The sequence below is a fragment of the Trachinotus anak genome, unplaced genomic scaffold, assembly GCF_046630095.1.
Source record: "Trachinotus anak isolate AG129_WGS33_773 ecotype Australia unplaced genomic scaffold, CSIRO_AGI_Tana_v1 ptg000001l, whole genome shotgun sequence".
Taxonomy (NCBI): domain Eukaryota; kingdom Metazoa; phylum Chordata; class Actinopteri; order Carangiformes; family Carangidae; genus Trachinotus; species Trachinotus anak.
Genome location: NW_027273852.1, coordinates 5,745,849 through 5,761,647, shown reverse-complemented (window position 1 = coordinate 5,761,647; position 15,799 = coordinate 5,745,849). Strand labels below are relative to the sequence as shown.

At 38.7% G+C, this 15,799-nt stretch overlaps 1 protein-coding gene across 1 annotated transcript in view; it reads right to left on the bottom strand.

Annotated features, from left to right (window-relative positions):
* The window catches only part of cps1 (carbamoyl-phosphate synthase 1, mitochondrial), a 49,484-nt gene that overhangs the window by 9,995 nt on the left and 23,690 nt on the right, over window positions 1–15,799 (bottom strand). Inside the window, exons 24-32 of the mRNA XM_071458872.1 lie at window positions 15,535–15,598; window positions 15,161–15,342; window positions 12,608–12,802; window positions 10,778–10,845; window positions 8,100–8,175; window positions 5,973–6,050; window positions 3,470–3,577; window positions 3,277–3,366; window positions 2,788–2,958 (exon numbers count right to left, since the gene is read on the bottom strand). Of these exons, the coding sequence (XP_071314973.1) occupies window positions 2,788–2,958; window positions 3,277–3,366; window positions 3,470–3,577; window positions 5,973–6,050; window positions 8,100–8,175; window positions 10,778–10,845; window positions 12,608–12,802; window positions 15,161–15,342; window positions 15,535–15,598 (1,032 nt within the window). The remainder of the gene's footprint in view (window positions 1–2,787; window positions 2,959–3,276; window positions 3,367–3,469; window positions 3,578–5,972; window positions 6,051–8,099; window positions 8,176–10,777; window positions 10,846–12,607; window positions 12,803–15,160; window positions 15,343–15,534; window positions 15,599–15,799) is intronic.

Sequence of the window (15,799 nt, the reverse complement as noted above, 5' to 3'; positions counted from 1 at the left end):
CCTCCTGCTCAGAAAACCACAACAGCAGCTGGAGTGGCAGCAGCTGAACTGTCACAGTCTGAAAAAGCTTGAAAAGTGGATAAAACTTTAACAGAACAAAAAAAAAAAAGTTGAAAAGATGTCACAAATTACTTAAAGCAATAGATTTCTATATGTAGTGATGCATTTAAAGGTGGAATTAAGTTGCTCTGTCAAATGACTCCCATTATTGTCTATGGAGAAGAAGGGCAAAATGGTAAATGGACTGCTTATATAGCGCTTTTCTACTCATATTTACCACTCAAAGCACTTTACAACGTGAGCCACTCTCAATCATTCACACACACAGTCATACAGCACTTACATCTACACATGGAGCGCTTCTACCATTCACACACACTCACACACTGATGGAACAGCCATCAGACGCAATTTGGTTCAGTGCCTTTCCCAAGGACACTTCAACATGCAGACAGGAGGCGCTGGGCATCGAACCACCGACCTTCTGATAAGCTCTACATCCTGAGCCACAGGGCATTAATGTAAATGTCTAAAACAGACTGCAGCCGGAGGTCAAAGCACACACGTCAGACGTCAGTCATATGTACATGTGGGAGATAAAACTACGTGAGATATTAGTAATATCTGACAGGGTGGAGATATGTAGTAACCATTTTATGATTCAACACATTAACAAGCAGATATTTCTATGCCAACATGCTTTTGTCACATTAAAGCGTTTCCATGTTGATGATTTCTATGATGTTTCAAGCTTAGTTTTTCTTGGGTCATTAGGGCCCCAAGAATGTGTCTATTTCAGAAGTCACCATAATGCCTTGCAAGCCATGGTCAAGGGGACAAAATATCAAACAGCTGGAGGTTATTTTTCCTTCAGCCATTAAGTGTGCACTGGGGACAGACACCAAATCAGCTTCCTCCTCCTCAAATGTTATTTTCATGCTCCTCTTCCTCTTAGTGTCATAAATACAACTGTATTATTGTTCCTATGAGTTTGTATATAGAAACAGAAATTACACAATGGGGACTTGTTAGTGAAAAGAAAACAACATGGCCTCAAACGAGGGACTGTCAGAGGAAAGGGAGCAAGAGCAACAGAGTGAGGTTGAGAGGGAATGAGACAGATAAATGAAGATGGTCTCTCTGGATGGCAATGACTTGAACCTTGTGATGATACAGTGAGGATAAAGGCTGAGCGAGAGTACATATTGATGGTAGACACTTCAGGCTACAAAGGCTGGATAATAGTTTCAGACATCACAATGTGTTTACAGTGGGGGCTTGATGTTATGGCGGCAGTAATGTGTTTAACAGGAAGAAAGAAATTAGCACTGCTTACATTAAGCTATTGTCATGTAATGTGGCACAGATTCAAGCAGCCAGGGTATATGAAGTCTGTATCATGGACTCCAAGTAAACTCTGGAAGTCTTTTAAGCCTGGCGCCTGGAGTATTCAGAGCTCTGATTAATATTCCTCACCACTGTGCAGCCTAGAAATTGAAAACTTTAGGTGGCGGGGAGGAGAGGGGGATTATACCTGCGTGATTGGCTCCAAACTACAGCCATTGTTACAGCAGCTCTGTTGTAATTAGAGGGAGAAATTACTTTGGAAAAAATAGCTTTGGAACAGCTGGCGACACGTAAACTCTCTCTCATACCCAATCTAAGAAGTAAGCCTCCCAGCCGGCATGAGAAAGCACCTACTACTCCCCACCATCATGCCAAGGTAGAGGGATGGAGCAGTAATTGCTGTCTTTGTTATGTGATCCAATGGAGGCTGTACTAGCAGAGCCTGTACTACCTATTAAGACATCACACAGGTAGGGCTCTTTACACAGGAGCTAATTTTCCGACTGTACATTATACATCAGACTGTAGGAAGTTCAGAGACATGGTTATTAGGGACTTGTAACAGGTAGCTATTACTCCTAAACTCATCATTGTGGTTGTGTCTTCTGAAATTTCTTTTGCACTTTAGTTTGAATGTTGAGAACAATTCACAACTTAACAGGCAAGTAAAACCCTTTAAAACACATTGTATAATATTAAAAAATCCCTGCCTGACCCATAATTCCAACCCATAAACAGTTCCCTGTTTAATTGAAGTGTTACTTCCAAGACTCCAAGACTCGTTCAAGTTAGGTGGCACAGGGAAATGTTTGAGGCAAGGATTTTCCATTTCATTACCTTGGACTCTTTTGCATTGTGCATTTTAGAGGCCTTCAGTCTATATTTTCTTGACACAATGTTTACGTTCAAGATCAGTAAATAGACAGGAAAGCTGCAAAGGAAATGTCGTTTTCCAGTTGCTTAAAAGCACAGAAGTGTTACTAAAGCGTCACTAATGATATTAGCAAAAGCTACATTCTATTCATGTGTCCCAGTAAGACACGACAGTGTGACAGTGGACCAGCATGTACAAAACCAGGACTCGGAAGCTTCAGTCATAATTAATTATCATATTTACACTTGTGCTTTTCCTACTATGACGTGTCAAAATGTCTTCTGCAAAAAAAAACTAATCATAACTACCTGGTTCTTATAACTCTTACAAAACCATTTCACAGGGCAGCAATTACAGAGCATGCTTGTGTTTAAGCCACAAGTTGGAAAATGCCTCACTTACTTACAAGGCCATCACCTTCTTATTCATTTGTTTATTCACACCTCCATCCATTCATCTCTGTACTCTATAAAACCTAACTTTCAAATAAAACAAATTTAAAAAATTGAGGAAAGCCAGTCACACAGTCCCCTGCTGTTAACAGTAATTTCAGTTTCTCGTCTCACCTTGATGCCCACATAGTCTACAGGAATGATGGGTTTCTCCAGCGAGGGCAGGCTGTCCTCATCCAAAGGCTCTCCCACCATCACTTTGGTTGCCACATTGATAAAGTCCACACCGATTGTTTTTGACACAAAAGGGAAGGAGCGTGATGCCCGCAGATTACACTCTATCACCTGAAAGGACAGACACATAAAAAGTCATTGTAAAAAAAAAACCAAAAAAACAGACTAATTAATCTACACATTGTCTAAGGCTAACCAACATCTTAACATGCTCCATGCAGATACATACATTACCAGTGCACAAATATACAGAACATATGGCCAAAATATATACACACAAATTTTCTGTACTGTAGCAAGAACATTAAAACTTAAGGCAACATTGATCATAAAAGGTGATTTAAGTTTGTGAGTGAATTGCATTTGCTGCAACCAGGTGTGAAAATGCCTGCCATCTGTCATTTTGTCATACTGAGAAATAATACCTACCATGACATCATTGCCTTTAACCAGAAACTGAGTGTTAAAGGGCCCCGAAATTTCAAAAGCTTGCGCAATTTTGCGCGTGGCAGTCTTAACCTGAGAGCAAAGGAAAAAGAAAACAGACATATACGATATATATGAGTCTGTCTGTTGAAATGGTTTGAGTCACTATGTAAATGCTGAGGAGAATTTAACTGACCTTTTCTAACGCCCCCTGACTAATAGTCTGGGTTGGAAGCATTAGTGTGGCATCTCCTGAGTGTACCCCAGCATCCTCCACATGCTCTGTTATGGCATGGACCAGAACCTGGACAGACACACAGTAATTATGTCACACTTAAAGTATTTGCATACAGATTATGACTCTAATAAAGCCACAGAAATCCTGACTTATAGCAACTCTGCCTTTACACCCTTTGTCTGTTCTCTGATGAGATATACCAACAGTATGTCACTGTTGTAGTATATAAAAATGCAGTTTCAAAATATGTTGAGTCAGTTCAAAAACAGTGACTGATGCACTGTGCACGTGCAGGAAATAAATACATTTAGTCAGGTCAACACTCACTGAAAAGGGCCTGCACTTGTTGACAGAGCTGGTAAGTAACAACGCACGTGGATATGCAGTGTCAAAAGAATAACTCCAACATTTCACCCACAGGAAAGGAGATATGTATCACCAAGCAACTCTGTGTGAATGTGTGCGTCTGTAAATGAGCTGCTGTGTCATTAGTTCATTTAAACTGCTGCTAACCACCGCATTCATTAGCGCTCTTCAGATAGAGTCTGTAATTAATATGTATTATCTCTGACTTTTCCACTCTCCCACACATACAATCACATACACACACACACATACAATCACACGCACGCACATGCATGCACACGCACGCACACACACACACACACACACACACACACACACACACACACTGAACAGGAATAATGAAGCCTGTTTGGTATTCAATGAATGGACAGCTTGTTAATGTGATACTGAAGATAAAGGAGGGGCTGTATTCAGGGAAATTACAGACAGAAAAATCTACCATACAACTGGTTTGCCAACGTTCAAACTGACACCCTTGAAATGACTCCTGTAGCCTAGACAATAGAAAAACAGTCAGGGTGTTGAGGAGAAGTACCGAAGTGGCTCTGTCATTTACTACAACTCACGATGATAACAATTAAACAGGATATAAGTTTTCCAGCTAACTGTTAAAACTGTTAATCTAAAACGTCCATGTGTCTCAGGAGTCGTGTTAAGATCAAATATTTAATAATATGTAAGCAGAAAAGTGTTTGTGATGACCAAGGATCATCTTAAATGTCTAGTTTTCAGTATTTGACAGAATATTCTTCTTTTGTGACTTTCCACTCACACTGAAATCTGAACACATTTATACACTAATGAGAACTGAAATGTTTTACTCTTTCCATTATCAAATATTAATACTGGCTTGTAGTTTTTACTTCAAAAGTTCCGGAAGATGCAGTTCAACAGAAGAGGAAATCAAATATTTAAAACATTGAACTTTCTGATATTCCAATAAATGGATTCAAGTATCTTTGGTTAGTTTTTCGTAACCTTCTTTGAAAGAAACTAGGTTGAACATAATGTTAGCACATATGTGCAAAACATTCATAACAGAGTAACAAATGGTAGAGCAGGAGAATACAAAACAAGAAAATAGGGCTGAGCCGAAAAAGTATCAAAACCTCATTTTGGTTAATTCAATTAATATTTTCTCCAGTTCATGTGTTCATGAACCGTCCCCTTAAAAAAATACTACCTCATAGTCAGTCCTGCACATCTGCCCCATCCAACTAATGTTAGTCCACGTTCAGTCAAAGAAGAAGCTGGCAATATGGATGACATGAGTGCCAACATGGAGCATCAGGTCCACACTAATACATATTAGTTTTAAAATGTATCAGTTTTGCTACTTTTACACCCTGCGTCTAACTCCGGTGTTTTCAGCCACTAAAACAGAGACTTTCTGAATCACTGCTGGACCCCGTTATGGTTTGAGTCTGGGCGGACAGAAACTGAGACTCTTGGAAACAATGACACAGACAGCCGCGTCATCTCCTGAATGGGTCTCATCAATCACATCTACCAGACAGTGGTGAAAGCAACACAGATAGTGACCAAAGGCAACACCTCACATCTGTTTAATCACTTGGAACACAATCACATTGCTGAATATGAAGAGTGCATAGCTCAAACAAAACAAAAAAAAAAAAAAAAAAAGAAAGAGAGAAACCAATTAGCTCTTCACACACATACACATACACATACACATACACACGTGTATATAGTACAATTTGCAAAATTAGACGTGTGTTTTTACCTTTGTGATCCTGTAAATAAATGACTGAGTATACCTGCTGGTCTCTTAAATGTTGCACAAGAGTGAATGTTGCCAACTTATACTCTGCAGAACCTTTACTTACTATTGATATGGTAATATGGTTGAAGTTATTAAACTAATTGTTAATCTGGGTTTCTAATTGACCCTATGTTTTGAGACTGTATCAATATTGACTATACTTCCCTACATAGGGTGGTGCCCTGGGAATAACTTAAATATTAATTGAAGTTATTAGTTAATATTAATATTTTGGTAATTTCTGACAGCCAGTAATTGATAACCTACCAGTGCCCAAATGCCCCTGGACAGAACATGTCAGTAGAGTCTCACCTTGCCAGCCTTGGCCACAGCATCCACCTCTACCTCCCTGGCACCACGGATGAACTTGGTGATGACGACAGGATGCTCCTGGAGGAAATATAGCAGGAAATGTATTCTGTGAATGACTAAAAAGTGAAATAACCCAGTCAGAACAAAATTGTTGCCTTTTGCGATTATGGTGCAGTCTGTAAGTTATTAGTTTTTCTGGGTTTTTGTTGGGTCTTTTGGCTCTGTCCCTCAGCACACAAGCAGTTGGCCATTTCTACATCCAGCAGTTATGGAGCAACATTATTATTCATTTGTAGTCATGTTTCTGGCTACCTGACAAATTAAAGTCCAAAATTCACTCTCTTTTAGCTCTGTTTTTGTCTCCAACAAGTCCTGAAAGAAGTATCTCGCTCCGCAGCTTCTAAAAGCTCCACTATAAATACCAGCAGTATCTGTCTGCCATTTGGTATTGAGCGGGTACTGTACTGTGGGTTAGTAAGAGCTTTTTCACTGAAAACAGCTGCCTGTTTCAGCTGAAAGCAACGTGATGACATATTATCTGTTTGCTTGACTTACACTCTTAAACCTTAGATACCTTCATACTTATATTGATTATAACTAACAACTGGTTCTTAGACTGATTATCGCTCACATTTGAGTGATACTTCTAATCTGCTATAGCATTACTTCAAATTTTCTGACTGCTAGATGAATGCTTTTTTTTCACATTCATAATTTGAACAATGTAATCTCTGATTTTGATGAAAGACACTTAACGTGACACTTTGTTATTACCTTCTGGTGGATTCAAGGTTACCAAATTGATGGAGCGAAATTTTGATTATTTCTTTGACTGCATTTTTAAACAGCTGTTCTTGTTACATTTATATACATCTGCATTTTTATATTCCATTTGGAACATTTGATCCTTTTTAAACTTGGTTTTTAGCTTTGATATTTTTAATCTGTTTATGACTGAATGCCTTGACAAATTTGGCTTGCTCATGATGATTGATTGCTGATGATGACTTGCCTGTATTTTGTGCCAAATGATTATTGCTCAACCTTGATTGTAACTGAAGTAAGATTCTTGCTATTATGTACTTCCTTTATTGATTAGTGTACCTGCTTGGTTTAATTAATTAATTGGTTATTGTTTAATTTGTAATTTGGGTGACTTGATTTGCTAATCAGCTCGCGGATGATGCATGCATTTGAATTACATGTGTGCTAATATTTTAGACATTGAGTAAAATCACTGGTAGTTCCCTAAGCTGAATGTATCACCATTCCTCCCATCACTATCTTAAACATACAGCTAAAGTAACCAAGTTTGTTACCTGACTCCTATCCAACTCAAAACTACAGGCAAAAAACAAGCAATGAAAAAAAAAAAAAAAAAAAAAAATGAAGATAGCTGCAGTGCATGCCGGGCAAAGCTTCTCCAGGGAAGTGCCTGTTGATGTTTATGGGTCACAGACTTCAAACAGCCAGTCATTACTGCAAAGGCTGAAACTAAATACTGTATATATTATTTTTTTCAAGTTTATGGTAATTTGTAACTTTCTTTTGATCCTCTGTGATTCCTACACTGCTCATCTAAAGCTGAAAGTCGGTCATTTAACCCAATGGTCATTGTTTCATTTTAAATGTGGTGTGCTGTTCATATGCCTACAGACTTCACTGTGTGCATATGTTTTAAGAATTAAATGTGAATCAGGAATAGTTCCTTATTATTTGGTTTAAACCTGTTAAGCCATTATTAACAGGCTTGCTTTGGTGCTCTGAGGGTGTGATATGTGCATGTGTGTGTATGCTTCTAGCCCCAGGTAGAGGCCCTTGGAGGGGCCAGCTACCCCCAAGCCACCTGGGTGTGCAGTGAGGTAGAGATGGGCAAACAATACTAGCCAACAGACATGCCAGCTGCTAGCAGTAGTTAATTGAAAGCAGAGGGAGAAGGAGACCAAAAAAGCGAGTCTGAGAGTGTGTGTATGTGTGTGATAGAGACAAAGAGATCCTATGTCCGAACATGGTGATTTTGTACATTTCAAGACAGTGAAAAATGAAAGGCCAAAGTAAAAATTTTGGAGGGAGTTCTCTGGCCATATGACTCTCTTTCACGTGCAGGCATGTTAACACTGATCTCACCTGGGACACCTGAGCCGCTTCCTCCAAGAAACGTTTCATCTCCTCTTCTCCGTACACAACGTTCATTGCAGAGCCACTGGTGAGATGCAAGCAGGAGAGAGAGGAAAAGAGTGAGGGAGAGAAAACAGAAGGCCACGGGAGAGGAAGACTAGCAAGCAAAGGGGAGAACATACAAGGTTCTAATGATTGTTCAAAACACTCATTATCTCTCTGTTGCATCACTATTACCATCGGGAACAAGGTCTGGAAACAGTCAAAATAAGGCACCAGAGAGAAAGAGAGAGAGAGAAAGGGAAAAGAACAGCTATTTAGGTCGAAAAGCACTCCAGGCTCCTCAAAACGAGTTCAGAACTCCGTCATTAAAAAACAACAGATTTAGGCTAGTTTTGTTGTGGTTGTTGTTTTTGATTTTATACTGCTAGCTAGGCTAGCCTCCTGTTTGAAAAGGAGTGGTTGAGAGAAACAGGACACAGCAAGGCCACAGGCTTGGGTCAGAGCTTTATTCCTTCACTGTCTGTAGCTCAGAGGCAGACATATGTCCAACCCCAAAATGAATACTGACTCTTCAGCTGAGCACCAGCAACACAAGGTTCATGTGCATTTACATTAAGGCATATCCTTGACTCGGATGCCATCTAGTTCCTACATCACTGTCTTCTGAATTTTCAAATGAATCCAATCATTTGGAAGAGCTATTAAGAATAAAAGAACAGATGATATTTTGACCCAGTGTCTGTCCTCGAGCCTGATAAAGAATAAAATGAGCATGCAAAACTATGCTTTTATGTCCATTAGTCTAGTTTATACTGCTGCTGCCCAATAGCTGTAGCAGTAGAAGTAGCAAGTGTTAGTAGTGGTGATGACTGTTGTTGTAAAGGTAGTGCTTAGTATACCCGTGGATGTTAAAAAGTCATGCTTTTTGTAATCACTTGATTGAAGAGTTGGAGTGACATTGCTGTCCTAAAGACAACTGACCACTTGTTCACTCTCTGCACACTGCAACAGGGCAAAACTTGAAGAAAGTGGAAACTGTCCTGACGCAAGTGTCTGGCAAAAGTACTTTATGTTTGCATTACTTTCATTTTGTTATAACATTTTTCTGTCTAATTGAACAAATATTACTTAGAGGCAAAAAAAACTAATGCATTTTCTAAATACATCCTGATTTGATAAAAAAAAACAAACAAACCCAAAATTCAATATATTATACAATTAGAAAAGAATGGGATAACATAAATTCACATGATGGATTTTTAGAAAAGTGAGTAAGGTTGTTCATGCTTGTGCTTATTACTTGTGTCTGATTGATTACACCACTCACTCACACAGATATGCTTTCACACAGACAGAAATTCCTACCACTACCGTGCATTTGCATTTCACTCTCTCGCCAACAATGGCTTTTGCAGTAATTGTAAACAGTGAAGAAATGAGCCAGTTTCACTGCTGATTGACATGTACATAAAATGATTTCACTACAGTCTAGTTTGAAACCTGTCTAAATGCTAAATGTACAGCTGTGTCCAGCAGTGTAAGCATGTCACAGCAATAATGTTTTTATAACCAAAAGCAACGGTGGACTTTTGTATGCAAATAACACATAGGTCATAAGAATTGTTTTAAACAAATGAATATATTGTTAAATAAATATGAAGCATGAATCTGACAAGAGAAGAGAGTCTTTGGAGTGTAAATTTGTGAGTTTGTGCATATGTACTGAGGCTGGGAAGAACATTCAAAAACCATTACCAAGTATGTCAAAGGGGAAGAGTGAAAACCCTTTGGGGATGGGAAAGATTAGACAGAGTTCACCCTAATCCGGTGCTGGAGAGGAGAGCATCGACATCTTAAACAGTGTTCCGCAGAAGTCACAAAGAAGAACAGGAAATTGTGAATAATAATAAACTATATATTATTAATGGTATAATTATGGCTACTTCAACATCCAGTGGAAATTTTAAATACTGCTGGATATCCCCTTGCTGAATTTAATTACTTTGATATTTGGTAGTTTTAAATGTGACCGAGTGCCCAACACTCAGGATTTCCCACAGTGCTTAACAAGTACAGATAATAGATTCCTTTTAAAAAAAAAAACATCACAGCTTGTATGTAAAATCATAAAATGTCCTAAACTTCATTATACATAACTTTATTCTCAGTGACACCAAAGCCCTGCTAAATACAGGGTCTCATCACGACATCTGCTGGACAGAAGTGTCACTGCAGGACTGAAGAAGCACTTTAAATTTCTCAATCATCACAACTACAGCTGCATTTTACTCAGCAATAAGTCTGTGAATTTGCTATTTTAAAAAAAATAAATAAATAAAAAAAAATCAATAGATTTTCTCTCTTCATGCCTGAGCTAACAAAAACTGCAGTTTTCTTCCCTGTGTCTGTTACTTTACTGGCCAAATATTTGACACAATATAACTAATTCTGTTTAGATTATTGGCCTTGAAGTTTATACCACTACTTTAGACAAAGTAGATAAAATGTGCTTGCTGTTAAAAGTTTTAAGATGTCTTGGTGAGTCAGCTATGGCATTCATGATTAAGAGACAGCTGACATGATAATCTTATTTACTGCACTTCAGTGTTAGAGATTAGGTGTTGATGAAGGAAAAGTAAGCCATGCCTTCTACTGTATGTTGTCTGACACGTGTTAAAACTCACCTGAGAACATAGGAGGGGCGGAGCAGACAGGGATAGCCCACCTGGTTGGCAAACGCAAAAGCATCTTCCTGTGAAGCCAAGCAAAGTGCAACAAATGTTAGAAAGACAAAGAACGTCATGGAATAATGTTAACGCCAGCAAGCTTTCTGAAGACGACACACTTTGAAACCCCAGGCAAGTTTTGACAATGAAGTAAAGTCACGTACTACAGTTTTCTGGGTAATCACCACACCTGCAGTCGAAGACTTTCATATGCACAAATTGTTGGGATTGTATCAATTTTTGAGGACAAACAGTGAAAAATAGCTACAAACGTGTGTTAGGACACTGAATTAAAGGGAGTGGTTTATATACTATAGATTATTATTGGCCAATAATTTATCACCTACCAGGTATATAGTATAGTATATACTATATATACTATATATACACTATACTGTATACTATAGTATATACTATATATACACTATATAGTATATACTATACTATATACCTGGTAGGTGATAAATTATTGGCCGATAATAATTTATTGCTGTTGGAATTAGAGAGGTAAAACACATTTGTCTGCTCAGATACTCCCTGTCTCTGAAGTATGAATCATTTTCACGGCATTTTCATTTTCAAGATATAGTACTCTAACAAACACAGTGGCAACAGAAACACTCCAAAAGCAATTCTTTATAAAAGAGAGTATTTTAAAAAATTGTTTCAAATGAGGACACTGGACTTTCCTTTTGTATTTGAATCTTTATATCACTCATATAACGGTAAAAAGTTTTGATTGAGGACACTTAAGACAGAAAGTGAAGTATCGATACCAAATCAAGGGCATGTGTTTGCGCTCGTCCTCACAGTAACAACCCTCTCATACAATAAGCTCCATTTTACCCATTACCAAGGCTTTAAGAATGAAAGGTGTAATCCCATATCTGCCAAATCAAAAGAATAACAGGGAGAATATAAGTACACCAACAGCCAGTAAGTGGGGCCTCAGTTCATCTCCCTTTTGATTTTGTTTTCTTCCATTCAGAATAAAAGACCAGGAGAAGTGGATGGAGTCTGGCAGTGAGAGAAATGCTATATGTCCCCCTCTTCTTCCTCATCATCATTATCATCATTGTGCTTTTTCTCTTTCTCCCTCTCTGCAGGACTAGCCTTTTTTCTCTCTGTCATTACCCACTGTTCACTCACCAGGTGGAGTGCCATTTACAAACACAAAATAGCTTCCCAGAGACGTAAAAAGCATCTCCCCACGGCTCTTCTAAGTTATTCTGGCCCAATAAAAACAAACTGTTTCTTCAAGATCGGCAGGGAAATAGGAGATGTAGGTAGACTCTGGAGAGATACAGAACTTTTATCTGTGTGCAATGCCGCTAATCACTCCTCAGCGGTAGCTGAATATATGAGCAACGGTAATGGGAGAGACGTATTTCAGCTGCAGACAGATTTCAGTTCTCCACATGTTCCACAGAGGGGCTTGCCAGTGCTTTGTTCTTTTGTAGCTGGGAGCGAGTTGAAAGGGCCACACACAAGAAGTAGACAGTAGATAGTTGGGTGTAGTGCCTCTATGTGGAAGAAAGTTTAAAAATGATGGGTAAAGTTTGTCAGTAGGGAAAGGTGTGACTTCAGAGAAGCTGAACATCTTAGATGACACCTAGAGGCCACAAAAGCTGCTCCTTGGTGCTCAGGTCCTGCTCCACAACACTCACATACCTTGTTTGGGAAGCCATGATGTTTTGGTAATGTCACAGTGCATATCACCAAATACCATGCCATATACAATATATCTTTAACACACCCTCTACCCATTTTTTCTGTGTTTTCTCTCACCAGAGAACTAAGGGCCCTCCATGGGGCTTGGGCCACCCCGAGGTCATCTAGGACACTGGAGAAGATGGAGCGCTCCTCAGCCCGGTCAATCTGCAGAGGATTTGTCCCAAGAATCTTCACCCCACTCAGGTGCAACGGGACAGCCAGATTGTTGGGGATCTGGCCTCCCACTGACACAATGCTGCCAGAGCAACCCTGGGGAGGGGAGGAGAGGAGAGGAGAGGAGAGGATGAAAAACAGCAGATAGAATAAAAGAAAGAGAAGAGGAGGGAGAATAAATGACAGGGGAAGGGGAGATACTCATGCCACAGGCCTATCAGCCAAGATTTACAGTGCGAAACCTGAGGCTACTTCCAATTATTCTGGCCACTGATTGCACAGTGAAAATATGAGACAAACAGAAACAGTTGATCTCACTTATCACCAAGGACGGTGTTTACAGTGCAACATTTTGATGTGCCGCAGCTCTATGCTAAAATCATTTAAATTCATTTTTCCCCTCATCAATCTGCATCAATCACCGCCAAAGGTGCTTCAACAAAGTACTGAGTAAAGGGTCTGAATAATTATGCCAATCCGATATTTCAGCTTTTCGCATTGTTGTTTTTGCTTTGTCATTATGGCGTACTGAGATTGATGAGGGAAAAAATGAATTTAAATGACTTTAGCGTAAACCCACAACATAACAAAATATGAAAAAAGTCAAGGAGTCTGAATACTGTCTGAATGCACTGTGTGTGTGTGTGTGTGTATATGTGTGTGTGTGTGTGTGTGTGTGTGTACAGAATACAGCCCCTTTTCCTGTCTAGCTGATCTAGGGGGAGGCTGTTTCCATGGCAATGCCAGGTTGTATCGCTTCATTATTCATGGACCTGCTCTTCTGTTCCTGTCCAGGGTTTATCTCCATGCTCAAAAGCCGTATTTATCACATACACATACAAAGAAGAGGGGACTGTAGCTCTGAGAGAGGGATTGATGGTAATGCTATCTCCCTGAACAAACAAACACTTAATCACACTCTGATCCCAACGCAACTTTAACTGAATTATAATTCCTCTGCAATGGAAAGTCAGTGGGCATTAGTACACAAAGACATAATACAACATAAATACAAAGATACCAACAAACATATTGCACAGAGAGAAAATTAGAGAGATAGTCACTATTCATGTAGTTGAGCATGTTTTGTAATCTTTGGGGTTACATTGGCTCCACACACAGCACAGAGCAGCACTGGCAGTAAGGTAAAAATGATATTTTATACATGGAATAACATATCAAATCTGGTTACGTGTGAAATCTCGTTATTCAAAATAAGGTTCAATATGTAGAACATCATGATATATTGATGTAAAGTTTCATGTAACTCTAACAATAATTCCTACAGTTGGTCATTTTGTTGGAAATTTGGCATTATCATAAATTTAGATGCGTAAAATTGAGTATTGTTACACTGTGGTATGTTTCACCATGATACTAAGAGAATAACAGATGATATACTTCAGATCCTTGGATTTCTCAGTCCTAACAGTTACCTTCATAAAATGACCCAAAAGCTTCACAGCAATGTAAATGACTGGCTTTGAATATATTTACCAAAAAAAAGGTATTTACCAAGCACAACCACATGAACTATGAGTGTTACAGAGAGGTCATTAAAGATTCAAAACCCAGAGAAAATCCTCACACCTGTAACTACAGAAACCTAAGCTCTTAAATCTTGGATGAGTTTTTAGTGCTGCATAATGTATGTCCCAATTAGGACCAATTCAGAGTTTTCCCAGTTTCTGTTTTGACAGAGAGAAAGGTTTTGTTTGGCTGCTTTTAATGGCCAAGACGGTCCTGGAGGATAAGGCAGAAAAAAAGCTGCTCGCTTTACCATTTTCTGAGTCTACATTTGAGTTCATATATATAAAAATGAATCAGCAGAGAAGTTTTGGATATTGTGGGTTATGTTTCATCCATGCCACTCTGAGCAGGACTATTTCTTTTCACCCAGCACAGTGGACAGCTACTCTCCATGAACTCCATGATAATAAGTCACAGCCAAGCTAATGTTTGGTTTCTACATTTTTTTTTTTTAATAAAAGAATTATTCTTGAGCTGTATAGTCACACCAAAATAAATACATAAGGTTAAGTAAGAGAAATGATTGGGCTATTATGTGTATGTATGTGCGCCAGTCTCAGAGCATTAAATCTATCTGCCTGTAATATTAGGTAAATATAGTTTTTTGTTTATATTCCACTAGCATCTCCTACCTTTGACCTGGATGACATGATGTATTTCTTTCATTAAGTATATATTGTGTAACTGATCAGTACTACTCTGCAAATGGGAGGCCTTAAATTGATTGCAATGCAATATTTCAATCAGATTCCACTCAATACACATGAATATATAAGTATTTATTAACACTGTCATTAGACCAGGACACTATCAGTTCCACCATCAACCAATATATGTTCTTTTCCATGGAAAAAAAGGAAAGGGAATCTCTGAATTTGTATACTTTGCATGAATTTTGTCACATGTTTGCATGTGGGTCCTAACCTCTTGCTGGGTGATGTCCAAGATGCGTTCCAGGGTTAGCTCTTCAAAATAAAGGCGGTCACACTCGTCAAAGTCAGTGCTGACTGTCTCAGGGTTGTGGTTTACCACCACCGTCTTCTTGCCCATCTGTCTCAAGGCTCTGATGCTGGACACTGCACACCAGTCAAACTCAACACTGCTCCCTTGGTGTATAAAAAAAATCAGATTAATTTCAGGACTTTGGAGATCACTAATTCAGCATTAGAAGTATACAACTGCAAAAAAATCTAATACTGCGTTAATTAATATATAAAACAGGCTAATACACGTTTCAACTGTAAAATGTATTAGCATAAAATCATAAAAATCGTATGATAGCTTATTGTTGGACTCACCAATGTGGTAGGGCCCACAACCAAGAACCATAATTCCCTGGTCTTTAAAGTCCAGATCGTGTTCCTGATGAAATGGATAAATTAACCAAACCATCATTCATAATAAACTCAGTAATTCCTTAACCCAGCAAAAAACACTTCTTACAACTGATATTACTAGTAATCAAATATTTTTGTTATATAGAGTAAGAGTTGTTTTTATACTAATTGTATTTTCAAGGATTAGGTGACCATAACCATAACTCCATAACCATTATATATAACC